This window comes from Martes martes (genome assembly GCF_963455335.1).
Source record: "Martes martes genome assembly, chromosome: 14".
Taxonomy (NCBI): Eukaryota; Metazoa; Chordata; class Mammalia; order Carnivora; family Mustelidae; genus Martes; species Martes martes.
The window spans coordinates 56854671-56876982 of NC_137902.1; the positions used below are offsets into that span (position 1 = coordinate 56854671).

A 22312-nucleotide genomic window follows, 5' to 3' on the forward strand; every position below is an offset into this window, starting at 1 on the left:
TATGCCTCACTAAACTTTCACAGACAGAGATCACAAGTAGGCAGAGAGGCAGGCAGAGAGAAAGGGGGGAAGCAGGATCCCTGCTGAGCAGAAAGCCTGATGTGGGGGCTCGATCCCAGGACCCTGGGATCACGACCTGAGCCAAAGGCAGAGGCTTTAACCCACTGAGCCACCCAGGTGCCTCTAAACTCTTTTAATGTAAAACATTTTTCTTTTGTCTCTCACTACATAGACATTTTTTTTTGAAGAGTTCAGACAAGCTGCTCTGTAGAATTTTTCACATTCTAAATTTATCTGATTGTTCGCTCACAATTAGATAAAGGTAAAACATTTTTGGCAAGATACTTCATAAATGATGTATACTCCACAATGTATCACATGACGAAACACATTAACACTGGTTTCTCCAATTACTGGTATTCTAACATGTTTCTTGTATTCCTATATTTCAAATTTAGAAAGAAATGACAGGCTTATGCATCCAGGAATTACCTTAAGAGGACAAGATGGCTTGAATCTATAGTCTCAGAGCCTTAAGGACTGAAGTACAATCAAACACAGAGCTGTATGTAGAAGCAGCAAAATTCTGGGACAAGCACTTCACTAGAACGCAAATCTCTGAACTTAATGGCTCAATCAAATTTTCTCTCATTTTCTATATCTAAGATATACAAATAATTTTTTAAAGTAAACTCTATGCCCAATGTGGTGCTTGAACCCATCACCCTGAGATCAAGAGTCTCATGCTCTAATTACTGAGCCAGTCAGGTGCCCCAAACATATGAATAATTTATTTTCATTTTTAAAAGGAAAGATTAAAAATACATGACTTGGAAACAACTCAAATGTCTCTGAAGTGGAAAACCAATAAACTGTGATAAATTGATAACTTCAGAATGTTATTAAGCAACAAAAAGGAACAAATTAGTGGGCACCTGGCTGGCTGCCAATTGGGTAACCAACTCTTGATTCTGCTTCACGTCTGGGTCTCAGGGTCGTGGGATAGGGCCCTAAGAGGCTCTGTGCTCAGCGTGGCGTCTGATTGGAATACTCTCCCTCTCCCTTTGACAATCCCCCTTTACTCCCTTTACTTTACCCCCCCCCCACCGTGCTAATAAATAAAAGCTTAAAAAAAAGAAAAAAGTAGAGATATATACAACAAAATGGGTGAATCTCTAATGCATTATGCTAAGTTGAAGAGGTCAGACTCAACAGGTTATACAGTTCCATTTCCATGCTATACTAGAATAGGCAAAACTACATGGAACAGGTCAGTGGCTCCCAGAGGCTGGTCTGGAAGGCAGAAGGTACACATGGAGAAAGGAAAAGGCTTACAGAGGGACACAGAGGATTTTTAGGGGGTGGCAGACCTGTTTTATAACTTTATTTTTTTTTTTAAATATTTTATTTATTCATTTGTCAGAGAGAGTGAGCACAGGCAGAGAGAGAGGCAGGCAGAGGCAGAGGGAGAAGCAGGCTCCCCGCTGAGCAAGGAGCCCGATGTGGGACTCGATCCCAAGACCCTGGGATCATGACCTGAGCCGAAGGCAGCCGCTCAACCAACTGAGCCACCCAGGCGTCCCCTGTTTTATATCTTAATTGTGGTGGTGGTTATGAAACTATATACATTTGTCAAACTTGCCAAACTGGTTGAATCTTAAGAGTTATGTGGTTATAACTTAAAAAAAGATTTATTTTAGAAAGAGAGCAAACAAGCAGGGGGAAGGGGCCACTGTAATTTTATCTTAATAAAAGTATACACACAGACATATTTCAAGAACTCCCTATAAACCAATATATTTAATAGTATATACCTCTTTATCATCTTCAGATTTCCTATCGTCCTCCTCTTCCTCTTCTTTTTCTGATTTTTCTAATTCCTTTTGTTCTTCTTTTTGCTCTTCTACTTTAAGCTGTTTTGTCAATCGGGCTATTAACTGGGATTTTAATCCTTTAGAACTAAGAGCTCGACTTTCTAATTCTTTTCGGAGATCATTTACCTAAATATACAGAACATAAAAACAGAGAAAAATAAAATGGGATACTGAAAGAGGAAAGAAACTATGTACTTTTGTCTGGTTTTTAAAAATGGTGAAAAATACACTTGTACACCTCAGAACATGTTTATGAAAAGGCAAACTGATAGAATATTTTTCAAAAATGATCTGTAACCTGTTTTAAAATGCTTTTAAAAAAAAAACTAATGCTCTTTGACACAGAAATCCTAATGTATGTCAATTTACCCATAAGACATATTCTAAACACTGTGGAAGGAAAAAAAAAAAAAGGAAGAAAACAAAAAACCAAACCTCCACATATTTCACGTAACAGTCCCTTCCTCAAAAATGTGAAGAATCTAAATATCCAATAAAACATCATAATACCACATCAACTAGATGGGAGGAATACAGAACATTGAAAAATAATTACATGAGAAACACCAATCTTAACTGAAAAGGATGAGATTTCCAATGTTTTATACGTGATCAGAATCAACCAACCAATCATAAAGCTTATACACATTAAAAAAAATAGAAAAAAAAAAACAGAAAAATAATAATAGAAATAGAATAGAAATAGAATAATAATAGAAATAGAATAGAAAAATAGGAAAATAGAATAGAAAAATAATAGAAAAAAATACATCACAATTTTAACAGAGGTTGTGTTTGAGTTACAGGTTTGAGTAACTTATCTTCTATTATTCTATGTACATAACAGTTTTTAAAATACATTATATTTATAATCAAAAGAAATACAAGTTTTAAAATAAGAAACTTAACAGCAAAGCCATCAGTTTGATAAAACTATCCTAGGATACAGACTTAATCTTATGATATATATTCTCTACTTTTTAAAAAAAGCAAAGTGGGTTAAAAAAAAACTAGTTTCAAAAAAAGGAAGAAAACCAGTCTTTTGCTGATAACAGAAGTTAAAAAAAGGGTCAGCTTTTATGTGTTAAAGTCACAGTCTGCAAAATGTTGTGCTCTTCTGATCTATGCAGAATGTACATGCATAGAATTATATGGATCTACATTCACATTATAAGCCCAGAAATGGAAAGAATGATAATAGGTCCAAAGACATTGGGGGCCAATGAAAATCTAGTACAGCTTAACCAATGCCTTTCAAAAGAGGCTTTTAAATTATTCCTTCCCAGTTCAATCTACTTTTTAAATATTATTTCAAAAATTAAAATAATTTTGATAATCTGTCTCCTGTTTCTTCCCTTTTCCTTGAATTTAAATTACTTGAGTGCAGAAATTCTGCCTACTTGGTCAGTAGTCAAATAAAAAAATGATGTTATTCACACCACAGGTACTTGTATATTACATGTGACAGATATTCACTGAACTGATTTATGAAGTCAACCTTTACTTAATCATCATACACACACATATAAATACAATATGGAATATTTATATAAAATCAGTGGACTTTATTTTTAATGCTTTTTTTAGGATAAAACATTGATCTCATTTTCTATTTTTGCCAGAGATTTCACATTAAATACCATTAATTTCAAAGTTACCTTCATTGTCTTTGGATCAAGTTTAGACCAGTGGGTAGGAGTAGAAATTTCTTTTGCTTCACCATCATCTTTCTCTTCTTCATCCTGATATACAAAGTTAAGAACATAATTACTATTCTGAAACCTTAAAATAAAGGTAATTTATTTTTAAAAGTCTGTTGCTGATCTGTGCAAGGTCACAAATGTTTCAGATTGTCTTCTCCTAAAGTTATTATTTAGGCAAGTCCACGTACATACATTCTACCACTTTTAACTGATCACAAAGACACTCATCAGCCAATCAAAGCCAGATCTGTGAAACACAAAAGGGTGATAAATTACAACACAAAGGATATCAGGGATGCACAAACACTGCCGGTCTCCACTAACCACACAGTGTGTGATCTTGCCCCAATTTTCAAGCCACCCAAAGTTAAACTGATTTAGTCAGACCTTTCAAATGTACCAAAGACGATGCCACATAGCCTGAAATGTCAAATCTCTCAGACTTGTGGTTGTCCAATTTCAAATATCCATGACTAGAACTGATGACCGTGAAAGAGAAAATTTTTTAAATTTTAGAAAATGGCAAAATGTTTAAAATGGCTTAATACTGAATCTTGCTCAACAACTGGTCCCAGATTCCAGCAACTAGACCTATGATAAAAACAAAATTCTGTGCAATTTAAGCACAACTTATTTTCCTTTGAGGTCTCAGCACTCTTAAAGTTAGCATACTAGACAGATTTTTTTTTAAAAGAAAAGAAAATACAACTATACTGCTGAAAGCTGGATTACCAGTCGCTGTTACCAGTTATGTTCCTCCGTGTGTGTTTGTTATGTAGTGTGTGGTGTGCATTTGTGCCTGTGTTCCTGTGCCTGTGAGAAGCGGAAATAGAAAAAGGGATTAGCGTTCAGTGCCTGTTCTCCATCAGCCTCCTTGCGTTCACCCTGAAGCTTCTCGACCAGCTGCTGCTTGTATCCTCGGGAGAGGGTTTCCCACTCTGAGCGGGTGGGAAGGCAATGCCAAACATCCGGGAAAAATAAAACCACTGTCTCCACATGAGCTGGAACTGTACGCCCCTTGTGGGTCTCCTCAGGGCGATGGTAGCGAATCTCTGCAAAACGGTACCTGTTGCAAGGGAAGAAGCATGTTGGAAAAAAAATTCTAAAATACATTTTAAAGACCCTAGTTCACTTGTAGCACATCAAGTAAAGAAATTTTGCTGCAAGGACTTGAGGTTGGTCTAAAGAAAAAAAAATTATAGAAGCCATAGTTCCTCTTTTGGTACATTTGTACAATATTTTATGGTTAAAAGAATATGTTCCCCAAGGCATTTTCAAGTTTGATTATAGAGCTACCCGTATTTTAGAGAATACCTGAAGAAGCTGGATAGCTGTTCAGATTTCATGTGCTAAAAAAAGAATATTCTTAATTAAGTCACAAGAAATACACTAAAATACAAAAGACAAATAAGCCTCAAGAGAAAATATGGCTGAACAAAAATAATCAGCAACTACATCATTTTATAACAAAAGAATTATAATGAAATGAAGTTCTCTCTTGACGATCTTCTCCAGCTATGCATGAAATGAAAAATATTTTCAACATACATCCAACTTCCGAAGTAAAGCATAACAAAACATTTAAATAATTTTCAGTTTATTTTGATTAGTTCTTAATCCTTTTCCCCTCCCAAACATTTTTGGCACCAAATAAACTTTTGCTACAAATGGGGATTTTCCTTTGAGATTACCTGCATGATCAAGATTGCTAAAATAAGGGGGGAGGGGAAGCTGACAGATAAGAACATCTATATAACTATGAAAAAAACATTTCTAATCAAGAAATGAATTGGTACTTACCATTGTGTGCATACACTTAGATCAATGCCTGTCAGAGCCTTACAACAACGAATAGCAGTCTTAATCAACACAGAGGGGTCTTTTTCTGGGTCTGGTCCATCCAACGAAGGAGACCAGTGACCTCCAATGGCCATGGCTTCATCCTTGCCTTTCATGCCCACTAAAAACTAATTCAAAACAAAGAATCATTCACATGTATTATGCAATTTGTCAAATTACAGATAAAATACTTGAAAAGGAAAGGTACAAACCTTTCCAATATCATTTTTACTACCTCTGGTATCTGTCAGTCAAGGAAGAGTTCAGTTCATCGTGTTCCACACTGCATTTCAGCAATGGAATAGGATTTACACATCATAACTCATCCCTCTAAAATATTTCATCAGATAAAGAATTCTTTAAGGAAACAAGCTATAGTTCACACCTTAAAGGAATCCAAAGATATACTAATTCCATTACCACTAAAACTGTACTATGCTACAAATATAAAACACCAAAATGACAGCTGAACTAGTGATGTACAAATAAGCTATAGCCATAATCTGCAATGAAAAAAATCTGTATCATTAAAAAAAACAAAACAAAAAACAAAACTGTATCATTAAATTTTAGGTGTCTTAATACAAAAATTAGTTGTTAATAAAAGTGTAGTACTTTTAATTATATATACATATACAGTTAGAACTAAGCAAAGCAAATATACACCTGGTGTTAAAATAAATGTGTCATTTTACCTTAACAAGTCTAGCAGGATGTTGAAATCCATCTCGAAGTTCTTGTGGGTCTTCAGCAAGAGCACATGACTTATGATACAAATCTTCCATACTAGGACTAGCCATCAGCATTACCTATTATAGTCAAATAATTCAATCCTGTCAAAAGTCTAAAGTAATGTAAAAAAATGAGAAGCACTACTAATTATCCTTACATATTAGATATCCAAAATTTTTTTATAAAAGTGGAAAGTAAAATGCAACAGCAGAAATGGGATTAGATACTATATAGTGATAGAGTTTTAACTTGTCAAGAAATGCTTTTTGATTAACGTTCTAAAATAGCCAAAAACTATCCAACCATAAGCAATATGCTGAATGTTACCCTGAAGACTAACATACAGGGTATTTACCAACATTACATTTTTTTTTTCACCAACAGTACATTTTATCTGAGGCTACCAGAAGTCACAGAACATCCCAAAATGCTCAATAAAATCAACTTCATCTTCACGTTTATGGGTTTCAAAATGATAAAACAATAACCATGAATTTCACAGCTTAAGAGATAAGACAAAGAGGTTAAATTAAATTACTTAAATAATCAAAACAGGTATCAGGCAAAAAAGAAAAAAAATAGCTCTTTAGGTCTTAAACTCAACCACTTTCAGGAGATAAATTCCACACTCTTAATATGAATAACTGCTCAGAAGTTTTAGCTATATTTCACAGAATACAAACCTTTGCACTGTATAAATGGTCAGCATCTGGTGGATCAAGAATAGCCATATTTTTTTCTAAGGACTCTACTTCTCTGTGCATTACATAGAAATTGCAGTAATTTCCCAGCTGAAATGGTCTTGACAAAGGGAAAGCATCCACCCATGTAAACTGAGCATCAAAAAAGTCACTAGGTATATATAAATTCTGATAACGGCGCCTTAGTTCCATCATGTCACAACTAGGACTGAAAAACAGACATAAGTAAGTGAATAAATAGCCTTAATATCAAAGATTATATAAACATTCACTCCATTCCACATCTAAATATATAACCTGACATGATTTAAAGCCAGCTGAGACTGGTCAAGAGTCAATTATTAAGGAGCTACAGACCTGCAAATAGCCATGAAACCTTACTTGCAAATTTGTCTACTTACAGCTTTAAATAAATAACTGGTACCTAAGCGTTACCTTCATTTCTTTGCTTTTTGTGTGTAGCTTGAAATACATTAGAGACCCTCTGAAATAACTTCAACACCAGCTCCAGAGAAGATATGAATAAAAAGCAGTTCTACCTCTGCTGAAACTATGAATTTTTTAGAAAATTACAATTCATATAGAATGGATACAAAGAAGGGAGAAGAGATTGGTACCAAATGATGAGTACTCCTCAATCAGGTTCACACAATGTAAACAAATAAAACTTACTTTTATAGTAAGATCCTGTATCAAGCATATTTACATTACATTCAAAATTAAGCATAAAAATCCACATGAAAGCTAAATCTATATGTTTTTTAATTATCTAACACCTCCATACCGCTCTCTCTGTTAATGATTACGATCCATACCTGATTGTTTATTATGTAAAGAGAACAAGTTTCTTGCTTTTAAATCTGGCATATTGATTTTTTTAAAGGATGCCTTTTCTTTTTCCTAAGAGGCAGAGCTTTTAAAGGAAAGGAACTCAAAGGTAAATCAATCTGGTAAAAGAACAAAGGATTTCTATTAAAAGCATAACAAAATGTGGAAAACAACAACTTGTAAGATGAAAATATAACCACTTGCCTTTTTTATAATTTTTCTTTTCACTGTCATTTTTTTTTAAAAGATTTTATTTATTTATTTGACAGAGAGAGATCACAAGCAGGCAGAGAGAGAGGAGGAAGCAAGCTCCCTGCTAAGCAGAGAGTCCGAAGCGGGGCTCGATCCCAGGACTCTGGGATCATGACCTGAGCCAAAGGCAGAGGCTTTAACCCACTGTGCCACCCAGGCGCCCCTTCACTGTCTTTTTTAAAGACAACTAAAGACAAGGTGTAAATTACGATCTAATGTATTTGTAGGGTATTTTTTAATTTAAAGATTAAAAATAACAAATATATAATGACAAACTTGTCAAGTATGGTTGCTAACATTTGGATAAAATTCTGCTTCCAAATTAAGGAAAGTTTGAAAAATACGTATTTGAGTGTTTTTAAAAAGTGTTGCAAACCGACAGTATGTATAATAGTTTCTTAGTCTTCCATCACTAGAATTTTTGAAGTTGTGTTCTAACCTTTAGGATTTTAATTTACAATAAAACAAAAGACATACAAATGAGTCATTTCTTGGCATGCAGTATCTTATAATGACATTACTATAAAACAATCTTGATTTCTACAAGTATAGATGAGAGAAGGTATGGTAATTTTAAAATGATTTTTATTTGTAATGGGTTGACTTGATGCTCTGGGAATTTATTTCAAAGTGCGGAAATGAAACTGTGATCGTCTAACTCGGAAGGAGATAGCTACTGAATTTATATTCTATTCATCACAATTCTCCCCCTAAAGTAGCATTCTAGACTGCAATAGTCTAGAGCAAAGCTGCTCTATTTACTATCTTTGGGACTGGAGAAATGTTTTTTGGTTCTAATAAGTTTCTCTGATATATGCAGTCTAGATATTTAAACATATATATGTAAATAGGAGTAACAAGAAAACTAGTATAAATTAAGAACTGCTCATTTGACCACATGACTACAGGAACATGAACTATACAACAATTAAGCAAGGTTATTAAGCAAGATTTTTTGTGGCATTAAGTAGTTTAAGTAAATCATACTGTTTTACCCAACCTATAACTGAATGTATAGAAATTTAAATTTTTGATAGGCCAGGATTATGAATATTAATTATTAGTCTTTGTTGAAACACAGTAATACTTCCTCAGGAGACTGAAGTGCACAGTTATTTGTTCCTATGCTAAACAGCTTTAAACACTGCTTTTAATGTTTCTTTTTTTTTTTAAGATTTTATTTATTTATCTGACAGACGGAGATCACAGAGAAGCAGGCAGAGAGAGAGGAAGAAGTAGGCTCCCCGCTGAGCAGAGAGCCCGATCCCAGGATCCTGGACCATGTCCTGAGCCAAAGGCAGAAGCTTTAACCCACTGAGCCACCCAGGTGCCCCTTAATGTTTCATTTTTATTTTACTGTTAATTTGTTTGCTCCACTTGTTAATTTATCTTTTATTCAATTGCCAGTGCCAGGGCCTTCAGATAATTCCTCCTGTCCCTTAGACTAAATTAGTCATTTTACCAATTTGCCCTTTTATGAACCACAACTTTGTAGTTATTACCTGGCCATCATCCTACCACCACCATTAACTTACAGAGTATTTCAACTGCCACAGATTGGATTGATTTAGATACACACACTAAATTTAACCTTATAATTCTGCTACTTGATAAAATTTCCATTTTACAATTGAAACTAAGAAATTCTTGGTAACTTACCCATTACCTCTGACTCCAAAGGCTGAAAATGTATTTATATATACATGTTTATGCATATATGTTACACATCTGTGAGTGTATATGAAAATCTATGTTGCTATTATGTCACACTGTCACAACTAACTTGAAATAATAGGTCCACTGCTGTGTTATTACTCCATCACACACAATGAACTACCCATGGACTTAATAAAGTTATCAATAAATCTGGACCTTAAATGATTGTAACTTTAAGGAACAAATTAAAAAAAAAAACACAAGTTGATCACAAGGGGCTATCTTTTTCAATAGCTATCTTTAAGGATTTTATGAATATACAAAAATACACTCCTACTTCAAATTGCATTTCTGCCCTATATAAACTAAACGCTAGGGATGAAAGTTGTGGAAAAAAATCTCTATAACACAGTCTACTAAATTAGACAAATTACAAAATTGGTTATTTAATAAAACAATGGGAGAAAAAACTTACCAATCTAACGAAAATTTTGAAAACTGAACTGTGTAACGTGGAACAACACGTCGCACTCTCCGAGGTGACCGTTCTCTCTCTCTTCGAGGAGATCTCTCCCGGGAACGTTTTCTCTGAGGAGATCTTTCTCTGGATCTACGTCGTTCTCTCTCCCTTTCACGACTTAAAACAAAATTTTCTAAAATTACCAGTATTTCTGGCATTACTGAACAGTTCTTTTTATAAAACAGGTAATATAAGATTCTCTAATATATTTAAACTTCTTTATTTTTTTTTTTAAAGATTTTATTTACTTATTTGACAGACAGATCACAAGTAGGCAGGGAGGCAGGCAGAGAGAGAGGAAGGGAAGCAGGCTCCCCGCTGAGCAGAGAGCCCGACGAGGGGCTCGATCCCAGGACCCTGGGATCACGACCTGAGACGAAGGCAGAGGCCTTAACCCACTGAGCCACCCAGGTGCTCCTATATTTAAACTTCTTAAAAATTGTTGTAAAATACGCATAACACGAACTTACCTTTTAATCATTTTTAAATGTACAGTTAGTGGCATTATGTGCATTCACAGTGTGCACCATTACCACCATCAAAAGTACACTTAAAAAAAACATACCTTCGGTCATCTTTTCTGTTAGGCACTTGATCCCCTCTGTCATTCCTTCCTGAAAATCTGGATGGCGGATCTAATCTTCGTGCGGGTTGTGGCTGTGAAACTATACGAACAGGAGGCTGCAATAAACCAGCTTGAAAAGACACAGAAACAAAAAATTTAACTTAAATAAAGCATTATCTAGTTAAGTTTTTACAACTAGAAAAAGTTGGCTAATATTTTAAGCTTTGTGGCCAAGAAATAGTAGACACCACTTGTATATTTGTATGTATTTTTTACAATCATTTAAAATGCAAAGGTCAGGGGTGCCTGGGTGGCTCAGTGGGTTAAGGCTCTGCCTTTGGCTCAGGTCATGATCCCAGGACCCACATCAGGCGCTCTGCTCAGCAGGAAGCCTGCTTCTCCCTCTCTTTCCGCCTGGCTCTCTGCCTACTTCTGCCTACTTGCGATTTCTCTCTCTGTCCAATAACTCAATAAAAAATCTTAAAAAAAATGCAAATGTGATTTATAGTTCAGGCACCATATAAACCAGGCCATGGACCAAATCAAAGGACTATAGTTTGAAATCCCTGATCCACAGAGAGTAAACCAAAGACTGCTATACAAGCTGTTCACAGTGTGCCAAACTATTATCCAAAGTTTCCACAGAGAAAAAGAACTCCTTATTGAGAACCCTCCACTCTGACCTAGTAATCAAATTTAGCATCAATTAACGGAAGAATGTGCCTCCTAATATAATGTAATACAAATTACAAAACCTCACCTATAATGTGTCCTAGCCAAAGGCTTTCATTTTCTTTTTTTAACAGAGAGTGCACCACGTGAGTCAGGGGGTGGTGTGTTGGGGGAAGAAGGTGAGGAAGAAAGACAATCTTAAGCAGGCTCCACACCCAACAAGGAGCATGACACGGAGACTCAACTTCACAACCCTAACATCATGAACTGAAACATGAATCTGGAGTCTGACACTTAACTGACGGAGCTACCCAGGTGCTCCTTACCAAAGCCTTTAGACTTACTCTATTAGGTTCATAGTTTATACGGCAGATAGAAGAACAAGGTAAAAACATCACGAGGAATAAAGGGACATCCATAATACAACATTCCAAAGAATCCACAAGACAACTAGCCCAAGTTCTTCAAAAAGTCAATGTCATAAAGGAAGAAAGAAAAGGTGGGAAACTGGGGCACCTGGGTTGCTCAGTCAGTTGAGTGTCAACTCTTAATTTCAGCTCAAGTCATAATCCCAGGGACCTCTGCTTTGGGATTTTCTCTCCCTCTCTTTCAGCCCTCTACCTTCCCCTCCACCCCTACACTCTTTTACATAAATATTTGAAAAAAAGAAAACGTAGGAAACTATTCCAGAATAAAAAAACTAAGGTAACATAACCAAACACAATGGATAAAAGCTGACTGGCTTTTTGTTTAGGAAACAAAAAACCTTCAAAGACATCTGGGAGACAAATGGAGAGATCTGAATATACTAAAATACTTGAATCCTTTTTCTTAGATGGAATAATAGATTGCAGTTATATAGAAAAATGGTCTCAGGGTGCCTGGGTGGCTCAGTCAGTTGAGCACGAAGCCTCTGCCTTTGGCTCGGGTAATGATCCCAGGGTCCTAGGACTGAGCCCTGCATTGGTCTCCCTGCTCAGCAGGGAGACTGCTTTTCCCTTTCCCACTCCCGCTCCCCTGCTTGTATTCCCTCTCTTGCTGTCCCTGTCAAATAAATAAAATCTTAGAAAAAAAAAAAATAGGAAAATGTTCTCTTTTAGAAAGGACATGCTTGGGACGCCTGGGTGGCTTAGTCGGTTGGGCGTCTGCCTTCTGCTCAGGTCGTGATCCCAGGGCTCTGGGATCAAGTCCCACATCAGGCTCCCTCTCCCTATACCTGCTGCTCCCCGCTTTTACACACACTTTCCCTGACAAATAAATAAAATCTTTAAAAAAATAGAAAAAAAAAAAAAAGAAAGGACATGCTTCAGCATATAGGGGTGAAATATCAGTCTAAATGCTTCAAATGAATAAGCAAAAACGGGTATATTTGCACACATGTAAACAGACAAAACACAAAGTAAAATGTTAACAATATTACAAGGTTGTAAGTATGTAAGTGATCACTTTACAGTTCTTCCTAAATTTTTGCATAGTTGAAAATTTTCATAATAAAAACTAAGGAAGAAAGAATCAGCTAACTTAGGAACATTTCTTATGTTAAGAAATCCTAGTTGCTGGGGCGCCTAGGTGGCTCAGTGTGTTAAGCCTCTGCCTTCAGCTCAGTTCATGATCTCAGGGTTCTGGGATGGAGCTCCACATTGGGCTCTCTGCTCAGCAGGGAGCCTGTCCCCCCTCACCCCCCACCGCCTGCCTCTCTGCCTACTTGAGATCTCTGTCAAATAAATAAATAAAATCTTTTAAAAAAAAAAGAAAGAAAGAAATCCTTAGTTGCCAATGGAAATTTTCTTTTTTTAAAGACTTTATTTGACAGAAAGAAAGAGAGAGCACAAGTAAGGGAGCAGCAGGCAGGAGCAGAAGCTGAGTAGAGAGCCTGATGTGGGGCTTGATCCCAGGTCCCTGGGATTATGATCTGAGCCAAAGGGAGATGCTTGATCAACTGAACCACCTAGGCACCCCCAAGTAAAATCTTTAAAAACAAACAAACAGGGGCACCTGGGTGGCTCAGTTGTTAAAGTGTCTGCCTCCAGCTCGGGTCAAATTCTCGGCATCCTAGAATTGAGCCCCCATAGCAAGCTCCCTGCTCAGCAGGAGGCCTGCTTCTCCCTCAGCCTGTTGCTTCCCCTGCTTGTGTTACCTCTCTCCCTATTTCTGTCATGAATAAATAAAATCTTTAAAAAAAAAAACAAGATAAAACAGGAGGACAGTTAGGTGGCTCAATCCATTAAGCATCTGCCTTCAGCTCAGGTCATGATCCCACGGTTCTGGGATTGAGCCCCACATTGGGCTCCCTGCTCAGAGGGAAAATCTGCTTCTCCCTCAGCCCCTCACTCCTACTTAAGCACGCATGCTCTCTCTCTCATTCACTCTCCAATAAATAAATAAAAAATTTTTAAAAAAGGAGAGAAAGTAAGTCATACACAACATATTATATAAATGGAATCAAACACTGTAACATTCAAAGAGACAAATCTAAACTGTATTAGGTGGAGGGGAGGGAGGGGAGTGGGATGAGGTGGCTGGGTAATGGACACTGGGGAGGATATGTGCTATGGTGAGTGAGTGCTGTGTGTAAGACTGATGAATCACAGATCTATACCCTTGAAACAAGTAATACATTATGTGTTACTAAAAAAAAAACTAACTTGTAGTATGAGGATGCATATTTAGAGAGTAAAACCATTAAAAAAGACTAAACAGCAAAATTCTAATTTTTTACCCAAAAAATTACATATGTGTTCATTTAGTAACTCATTACACTGTAATCTCTTTCATTATTTTATATGTGATATAATAAAAGAGAAAATGTCATAGATGACACTTTTAAAAAATGCTAATTAGGGGCACCTGCATGGCTCAGCTGTAAGCATCTAACTCTTGATTTTGGCCTACATCATGACCTTAAGGTCATGGGATGGAGCCCTGCATTGGGCTATATACTTGTCAGAATCTGCTTGAATTTCTCTCCTCTCCCTCCCCCTCTGCCCTTCCCCCTGCTCCTGTGCTCTTTCTCTAAAATAAGTCAAACTTAAAAAAAAAAAAAAAAGCCTACCAAAACAACAAAAAAAAATGAATTAAGGAGGCTTTTTTGTTGGGTCGCCTGGTGGCTCAGTCAACTGACCATCTGCCTTCGATTAAGGTCGTGATCCTAGGGTCCTGGGCTCGAGCCCCACATCTGGCTCCCTGCTAGGCAGTCTGCTTCTCCCGCTCCCCCTGCCCTCTCCCCTCATGTTCACTCTATTTATAAATAAATAAAATCTTGAAAAAAAAGTACAATTCTGTTAAGCCAAGGTTATCTTGTTACCATTTCAATTAAAAAAATGTCCAGAATTTCAAATACTTAATTTACAAAGGAAAATGTAAAATACAGCTCACTTATTTCATGCACTGTGATTCAACAAGTAATATGAAGTACTACCACCATGGGGCGCATGGGTGTCTCAGTCGTGAAGCATCCGCCTTCAGCTCTGGTCATGATCCCAGGGTCCTGATATCAAGCCCTGCATTGGGCTCCCTGCTCAGTGGGAAGCCTGCTTCTCCCTCTTCTACTCCCCCTGCTTATATTCCCTCTCTCACTGTGTCTCTGTCAAATAAATAAAATCTTAAAAAAATAAAGTACTACCACCAAGCAACATATACATAAAATATTATGTTTAGGGGCATCTGGTTGGCCCAGTTGGTTAAGTATGCAACTCTGGATTTTGGCTCAGGTCATGATGTTACATTCCTGGGACTGAGCCCCACATTGGGCTCCCTGGTTAGCGGAGACTGTGCTTATAGATTCTCTTCTCTCCCTCTGCCTGCCCCTCCCCCCAGTTAAATAAATCTTTAAAAATATAGTAAATAAAATGTTATGATTATATGACATTTTCTTCCATTACAGATAAGATACCAATAAAGGGATTGGGGATTTACAGTTCTGATAAATATTTAAGTTCACAAAGAGCACCTCTTTCTGTAAGAGCAGTAAGGGGAGGCTGGGTGGCTCAGATGTTAAGCATCTGCTTTTAGTTCAGGTCATGATCCCAGAGTCCTGGGATCAAGCCTCAGGTCAGGCTCCCTGCAGGGAGTCAGCTTCTCCCTCTCTCTCTGCCTCTCCCGCTGCTTGTGCTTTCTCTCTCAGTCTCTGTCTCTGTCTCAAATTAACAAATAAAATCTTTTAAAAAATTAAAGTTAAAATTAAAAAATACAAGAGCAATAAAATAAAAATACTTCCAAACAGCTACAGAAGTAGAAGTGGTCTGCATAAGATACTTAAACTTCCAAGTATTCGGGAAATCCTGCCTTTTTTTATAATTAAAAGCATATTCTCGTTATTTTAACTACACAGTTGTAAAAGTTATGTGTTAGCCTGAAACTGAAAAGACACATTACAAGTAATACCTTTCTGCTGTGGCTGCTGTAATAAAGGCTGTGGCTGAGTCTGCAATAATGGTGTAATAGAAGCTGCTGAGATCTGGGCTTGCAGCAGGGACTGGGGTTGGGGCTGCGCCTGAACACCAAATGTCGTCTGTGGTGCAATTGGCTGAAGTACAGCAGGAGGAGTCTTCAGTAAAGGCTGAGTTTGGGACTGATTCTTAACAAAAATAAAGAAATAAAATAAAAATTTGAAGAGGAAGAAAAAACTTAGAAAATTAGAAGATGAATCACCCAAGTTTCTGTAACACCTAACCCAGTATTTTATATACCTGATTCGGTAGCGTCTGAATTCTTTGAGCATTCCATTTAAAAGGCATATTGGGATTATATGTAGCTTCAACCAATACTCTGTCACCCACTTGGGGGGTTTTCCCTTTGACAGCACTGGAAAAAAAATTAAGTTAAATATACATACAATTAAGAGATTCCTCTAAAAAAATTTTGTATATGTAGTATTTTATCAAATGTAAACTATCTGAAATGGAAGTCTAAAAGAAAAAAGCCCTCTTAAGAAGTAAATATACCTCAACTTATTTTATTTTAGAACAGATGTTTTACCCTGAAAAACACAGGGTTTGAAATGTTAAAAATAACTGCACCTCATATTCTCCCAATATTGTGTCTCTCCATCTACAGTACGTTCTAATTTTTATAATCCAAGAGTAAGATTTTCCTTGGGCTGTGGAGTGATAAGAGAAATGAAGATGGAATACAGCAGACCAATTTCCAGAAAAATATCATATGATAATTAATTTCCCAAATAAAGTACTTCTAGAACAGTTCACTAGGAATACAGTAGAAATATCCACATGCAACCACCATCACACTAACAAAATACTATTCTGAATGTTAGTCATTATTCATTCAATCCTACCCATTAATTTTTCAATTAAAAATGCTTTTTTTAGTACATAGTGTCATTAGATAAGTCAAACATATTAAATTTTAAAAGGCATATGACTAGTTCAATCTCTGCTCTCACTGTAAGTCTGCCTATGGAGAGTTAAAAATACTAACTCACTCCTATAAAATATATATAAAGAATTCACCATAATTACTTTATTCAGTAACCAGAAGATATCTTCACTCATTTTCTCCATGAAAAATGGCCAGATATAAATATAATACAAGCTAGATGATTAAAACAAAAAATTATAATTAAACCATAATGCTATGCCACAATTTCGTCTTACCAATATATTTCATGCTAAACACAAGAAGGCATTTGCCAACACCTAATTAAGTTACCTAAGCTGAAAGAATACATCTTCATCCACAAATCCAAATGTATCATGTAGTTTTGTAACTACTCCTGTAAAAACACGCTGTTTCTGAGGCTGGGTTTGTTGCTGACTGGACCTCGGTGTGGGATACGATACAGTTATCTGGGCTGCAGGCTGAGGAGTAGACAGGCTAAGGCTTGTAGGCAATGCAACAGCTGGCTATAAAACAAAATCAAGATTGAATTAAGCTAATGATCTGAAATACTCTAGAAATTAAAAATGACCACTCAAAACTAATGCAAAATGCTAAAATTAACTTATTTGAAGTTAGGAAATACTCATGTACAAGCTGAAGGTGAGAATCAAGACTGAAAAAAAACTTTTATTAATTATCTACCTCAACAACATTAAGTCCGATCAAATTAATATTGTCACAGGTTGTTCCAGGCAAAGAAAATACCACAGTAAAATGAGTTTTAAGAATACTGCAGAAGCGCCTGGGTGGCTTAGTAGGTTGAGTGTCCCAGCTCTTGATTTTTAGCTCAGGTCATGATTTCAGGGTCAGAGATGGAGCCCTGCACTCAGCAGGGAGTCCCTTTGGGATTCTCTTACTTATTCTCCCTCTGCCCCTACTCACACTTGAGCGAGCGCGCATGTGCGCGTGCACACTCTCTAAAATAAATAATGCATACTGAGGCGCCTAGGTGGCTCAGTCACTTAAGCATCTGACTCATGATTTCTCAGGGTTGTGAGATCGAGGCCCACATCAGACTCATGTGCTAGGCATGGAGCCTGCTTAAGATTCTCTCTCTCCCTCTTCCTGTGCACCGCCCCCCTTAAAAAAATACTGTGTATGTTAGGGGTGGGCCCCCGGCTGGCTCAGCTGGTAGAGTGTGGGACTCTTGATCTCGGGGTTGTGGGTTCAAACACCACATTGGGAGTAGAGATTACTTAAAAACAAAAACCTGCAAATTTTAGTCCCCTCTTAGAAATTCAAATAGTGAATAATACTCAGCAAAGTCCTATATAAGTGAAATAGGTCAGAGAAAGACAAATATGTATAATCTCACTTACATGTGAAATCTAAAAAAAACAAAAAATTCATAGAAACAGAATAGAACCTTGGTGATTGCCAAGGGTATGGAGGAAGAAATGGGTGAAGTTGGTCAAAAAGTAGAAACTTCTAGTTATAAGCTAAATATTAAGTTCCACAGATGTAATGTACAGATGATGACCATAATACAGTATTGTGTATTTGAAAGTTGCTGACACAGTAGCTCTTAAAAGTTCTCAACAAAAAAAAATTTCAACGATGTGAGGTGATTCATGTTAAAAAAAATCTTATGGTCACCATTTCACAATATACACATAAATCAAACTATGTTGTATACCTTCTGCTAATACAAATGTTACATACCAATTATCTTTTCATAAAACTGAACAAACAAGAAAAATGTTAACACTTTCATTTGTCTTTTCTGGTACAATCAAACATGAACAGCATATTGCTGTTAAAACATCTATATATAAATAGAAATAAAATCATCAGAAACAAAGAAACAATCATCTGACTCTTCAAGGCAAAACAAGAATTCAACATTTCTCAGACTATGACCAAAAAATTATTTCCCATGAAATTTCTTTAACATCCTAAGACAACAATGATTTATGGGTGCAAACTAGGAAATGCTATTCCAAGAAAAGACTAGACTGCTTTTTATAGCTTTTCTACTCAGTTTGGAAATTCTATTGGAGATTGAAAATACAAGATCAGTGTCAGTTAATTTTGACTCCTTAATAAAAACAAAGTGAGGCTGACTTCTCAAGTGAATTTTTTTTTTTTTACAAAAATAACATATTCAAGACTAAAATGGTATGAAAGGAAAAATAAAATAAAATAAAATGGTATGAAAGGTTATAAACTACAAAGCTTCTTCTCTACTCCTGCTCCTCAGCTACCCAATTCCCTATCCATGGACAATCACTGTCACCAGTCACTGTTACAGGTTCTGCTTCCTTTTTATCAGTTTCATAGTATTTCACTTTAAGTCAGTAAACCATGGCCCCTGGTCCAAATCCAGCCCACAGCTTATGATTTTGTGATTTTTGTACAGATCAGAAACCAGGGATGGTTTCTTATACTTTATTAATTTTTAATGATTTTATTAATTTATTTGAGAGACAGAGCATGAACTGGGGGGGGGGGGGGAGGGTTTGCACAGAGGGAGAGGGACAGACAGACTCCCTGCTCAGCTGGGAACCTTATGCAGGGCTCAATCTCAGGACCCAGAGATCATGACCTAAGTGAAGTCAGACACTTAACTGAGTCACCCATGTGCCCTGGTTTCTTATACTTCAAAATAATTTTTAAAAAGAGAAAAAAAAATGCAACAAAGACTTTAAGTCATCCACAAACCTATAGGAACACTATTTTAAGTTTAAAAATGTTAAGTATCATAAATTTAAAAACGGGGCACCTGGGTACTTCAGTCATTAGGAATCTGCCTTCGACTCAGGTCATGATCCCAGCATCCTGGGATGGAGTCCCACATCAGGCTCCCTGCTCAGCAGAGAACCTGTTTCTCCCTCTCCAGCTCCCCTGTCCTTGTGCTCCCTCTCTTGCTCTGTTGTAAATAAATAAATCTTTTTTTTTTAAAAAGTAACTTTAAAAACGGGGAAGCCTCGGTGGCTGGCTGGTTAAATCTCTAACTTGATTTTGGTTCAGGTCATGGTCTCAGGTCCATATTGGGCTCTGCACTCAGTATAGAGTCTCCTTGTCCTTCTCCCTCTGCTCTTTACTGTGCACACTCTCTCGATAAAATATGTATTTCTTGAAGTTCAAAAACACTTTAATGCTGCTGAAAAATTAAATTGATAATGTAATACAACACTCTCACCTATTAAGGTCAAGCTTAAAATGATATAATAGAAAGATTTTCCTAATAACAAAAAATTTTTCCTAAAAATATTAGCTACAATGAAAATGTATTAAGAATTAAGTTTAGGGCGCCTGCGTGGTTCAGTTGGTTAAGCCACTGCATTCGGCTCAGGTCATAATCCTGGAATCCCAGGATCAAGTCCTGCATCGGGCTCCCAGCTCCACAGGGAGTCCGCTTCTCCCTCTGAACTTCTCCCCTCTCATGATCTCTCTCTTACTGTCTCTCTCTCTCTCAAATAAATTTTAAAAATATTAAAAAAAAAAAAGGAATTAAGTTTAAAGTAAGAATTAAGTTTAGGGGCACATGGGTGGGTCAGGCAGTTAAGCATCTGCCTTCAGCTCAGGTCATGATTCCAGGGTCCTGGGATCGAGCCCTGCATTGGGATTCCTGCTCAGCAAAGAGCCTGCTTCTCTTTTTCCCTCTGCCCCCACCCCCGGCTTGTGTTACCTCTCTCCCTCTCTGTCAAATAAATAAAATCTTAAAAAAAAAAAAAAAGAATTAAGTTTAAAACAAGCCCTCATATTTATTCAAACTAGATTACAGCTGGATCTACAATCAAATACCATTAAAGACAAAACAACATGCATTCCATCTTTATTTCATATATTGTTAAACTAATATATAAATCAACCAATATTCATCTTCAAACCCTGAAAGAAATACTAGAATAGGAATAAAATTTTGGTCTATTCTTCACTCAGATATCCAAAAGAAACAGATTAATGGCAAACTAACCTGTGTTAAAAGGGTCTGCTGAGGTTGCTGTAACTGAAAATAGAAAAAACAAGCAAAAATAGGGAAGAAAAAAGAAAAGAATCAATCAAAATTGTTTCACAGATGCTCTAAAGAAAAATTCCTATTAAATGGGTACTTTATTTCTAATTAAGAAATAAGGTGAAAAATAACAGAAGTCATCAGGTGTAAGATTTCCTACAACTATTTCTAACCTGATGTATCACTAATGCATTCAATGGGGCACCTGGCTGGCTCAGTCAGTAGAGCATGTGACTACTGATCTCAGTGTTTGAGCCCAAGTTACGTGTAGAGATTACTAAACATAAAATCGTTTCTTTTTTTCAAGATTTTACTTATTCATCTGACAGAGAGCATGAGAGCAAGCAAAAGTAGGGAGAGCTCAGGTAGAGGGAGAGGGAGAAGCAGGCTCCCTGTTGCAGAAAGCCCGATGCGGGGCTCAATCCCAGGACCTTGGGATGACCTGACCCAAAGGCAGACACTGAGCCACTCAGGCGCCCCTAAACATAAAATCTTTAAAACAAACAAAAAAACCGAACACATCCAATAAAGAAATTGATCTTTTATCTTGTTTCATAAGAGTAACACCCCCCCCCCAAAAAAAAACCACACACACACACACAAAAAACCCTTAAGTCCTTAGATGGGAAATTTCTATTATTGACTTGTTGGTCACCAAGCTACAGAAATATCACTGGGAAAAAAAAATACTGGCTCTCTAAATGATATATCTGATAACAGGTTAATACACAAAATATATAAAAAATACACAAAATCTTACACCAAGAAACAAATAACCCAATTAAAAAATGGGTAGAGGAAATGGACAGACACTGTTCAAAAGCAGACATAGAGATTGAGAAGAGAAACATGAAAAGGTGCGCAACATCATGCATCACCAGGGAAATGCAAATCAAAACCACAATGAACTGGCAGAATAGCTGACACCTGTCAGAATAGCTAAAACCAAAAACACAAGAAACAAGTGTTTGGCAAGATGTGGAGAAAAAACCTTCATGTACTTTTGGTGGAATGTAAATTGGTACAGCCACTGTGGAAAACATTGTAGAGGTTCCTCATAAAATCAAAAGCAGAAATACCATATAACCCAGTAATTCTACCACTGGATATTTACCCAAAGAGAAAAAATGCTAATTTAAATGATGTATGTATCCCCATGTTTACCACGTTATTTAAAATAGCCAAGATGTGGAAGCAACCTGTCCATCAATAGATAAATGGATAAAGAAAACCTGGAGGGTATACACATGCACACGTGCAATGAAGTATCATACAGCTATAAAAAGGATGAGCCTGTGCCATTTGAGACAACACAGATGGACCTACAGGGTATTACGCAAAGAGAAATATGTCAGCCTGAGGAAGAAATACTGTAGGATTCCACTCATAAGCAGAATCTTAAGATGGGCACCTGGGTGGCTCAGTCGGTTGAGCATCTGTCTTCAGCTCAGGTCATGATCTCCAGGTCCTAGGATCCAGCCCCATGTTCAGTGGGGAATCTGCTTCTCCCTCTCCCTTTCCCCCCACCACTCTAATAAATAGATAAAATCTTAAAAATAATAAAGATAAAAAACAGAGGTTCATGGGGTGCCTGGCTGGGTCTGTTGCTAGAACA

The 22312-nt window shown here is 36.8% G+C and overlaps 1 protein-coding gene across 3 annotated transcripts in view; it reads right to left on the bottom strand.

Moving 5' to 3' along the window:
- The window catches only part of CCAR1 (cell division cycle and apoptosis regulator 1), a 66779-nt gene that overhangs the window by 26417 nt on the left and 18050 nt on the right, over nucleotides 1-22312 (bottom strand). For 2 of the 3 annotated variants that reach the window (XM_080822328.1, XM_080822329.1), the window contains exons 5-16: nucleotides 20659-20691; nucleotides 17010-17203; nucleotides 16031-16145; nucleotides 15726-15918; nucleotides 10671-10800; nucleotides 10061-10222; nucleotides 6832-7057; nucleotides 6112-6225; nucleotides 5378-5544; nucleotides 4433-4643; nucleotides 3533-3616; nucleotides 1815-2000 (exon numbers count right to left, since the gene is read on the bottom strand). In XM_080822328.1, coding sequence (XP_080678454.1) covers nucleotides 1815-2000; nucleotides 3533-3616; nucleotides 4433-4643; nucleotides 5378-5544; nucleotides 6112-6225; nucleotides 6832-7057; nucleotides 10061-10222; nucleotides 10671-10800; nucleotides 15726-15918; nucleotides 16031-16145; nucleotides 17010-17203; nucleotides 20659-20691 — 1815 coding nt within the window. The remainder of the gene's footprint in view (nucleotides 1-1814; nucleotides 2001-3532; nucleotides 3617-4432; nucleotides 4644-5377; nucleotides 5545-6111; nucleotides 6226-6831; nucleotides 7058-10060; nucleotides 10223-10670; nucleotides 10801-15725; nucleotides 15919-16030; nucleotides 16146-17009; nucleotides 17204-20658; nucleotides 20692-22312) is intronic. The other variant, XM_080822330.1, reaches the window with a different exon arrangement.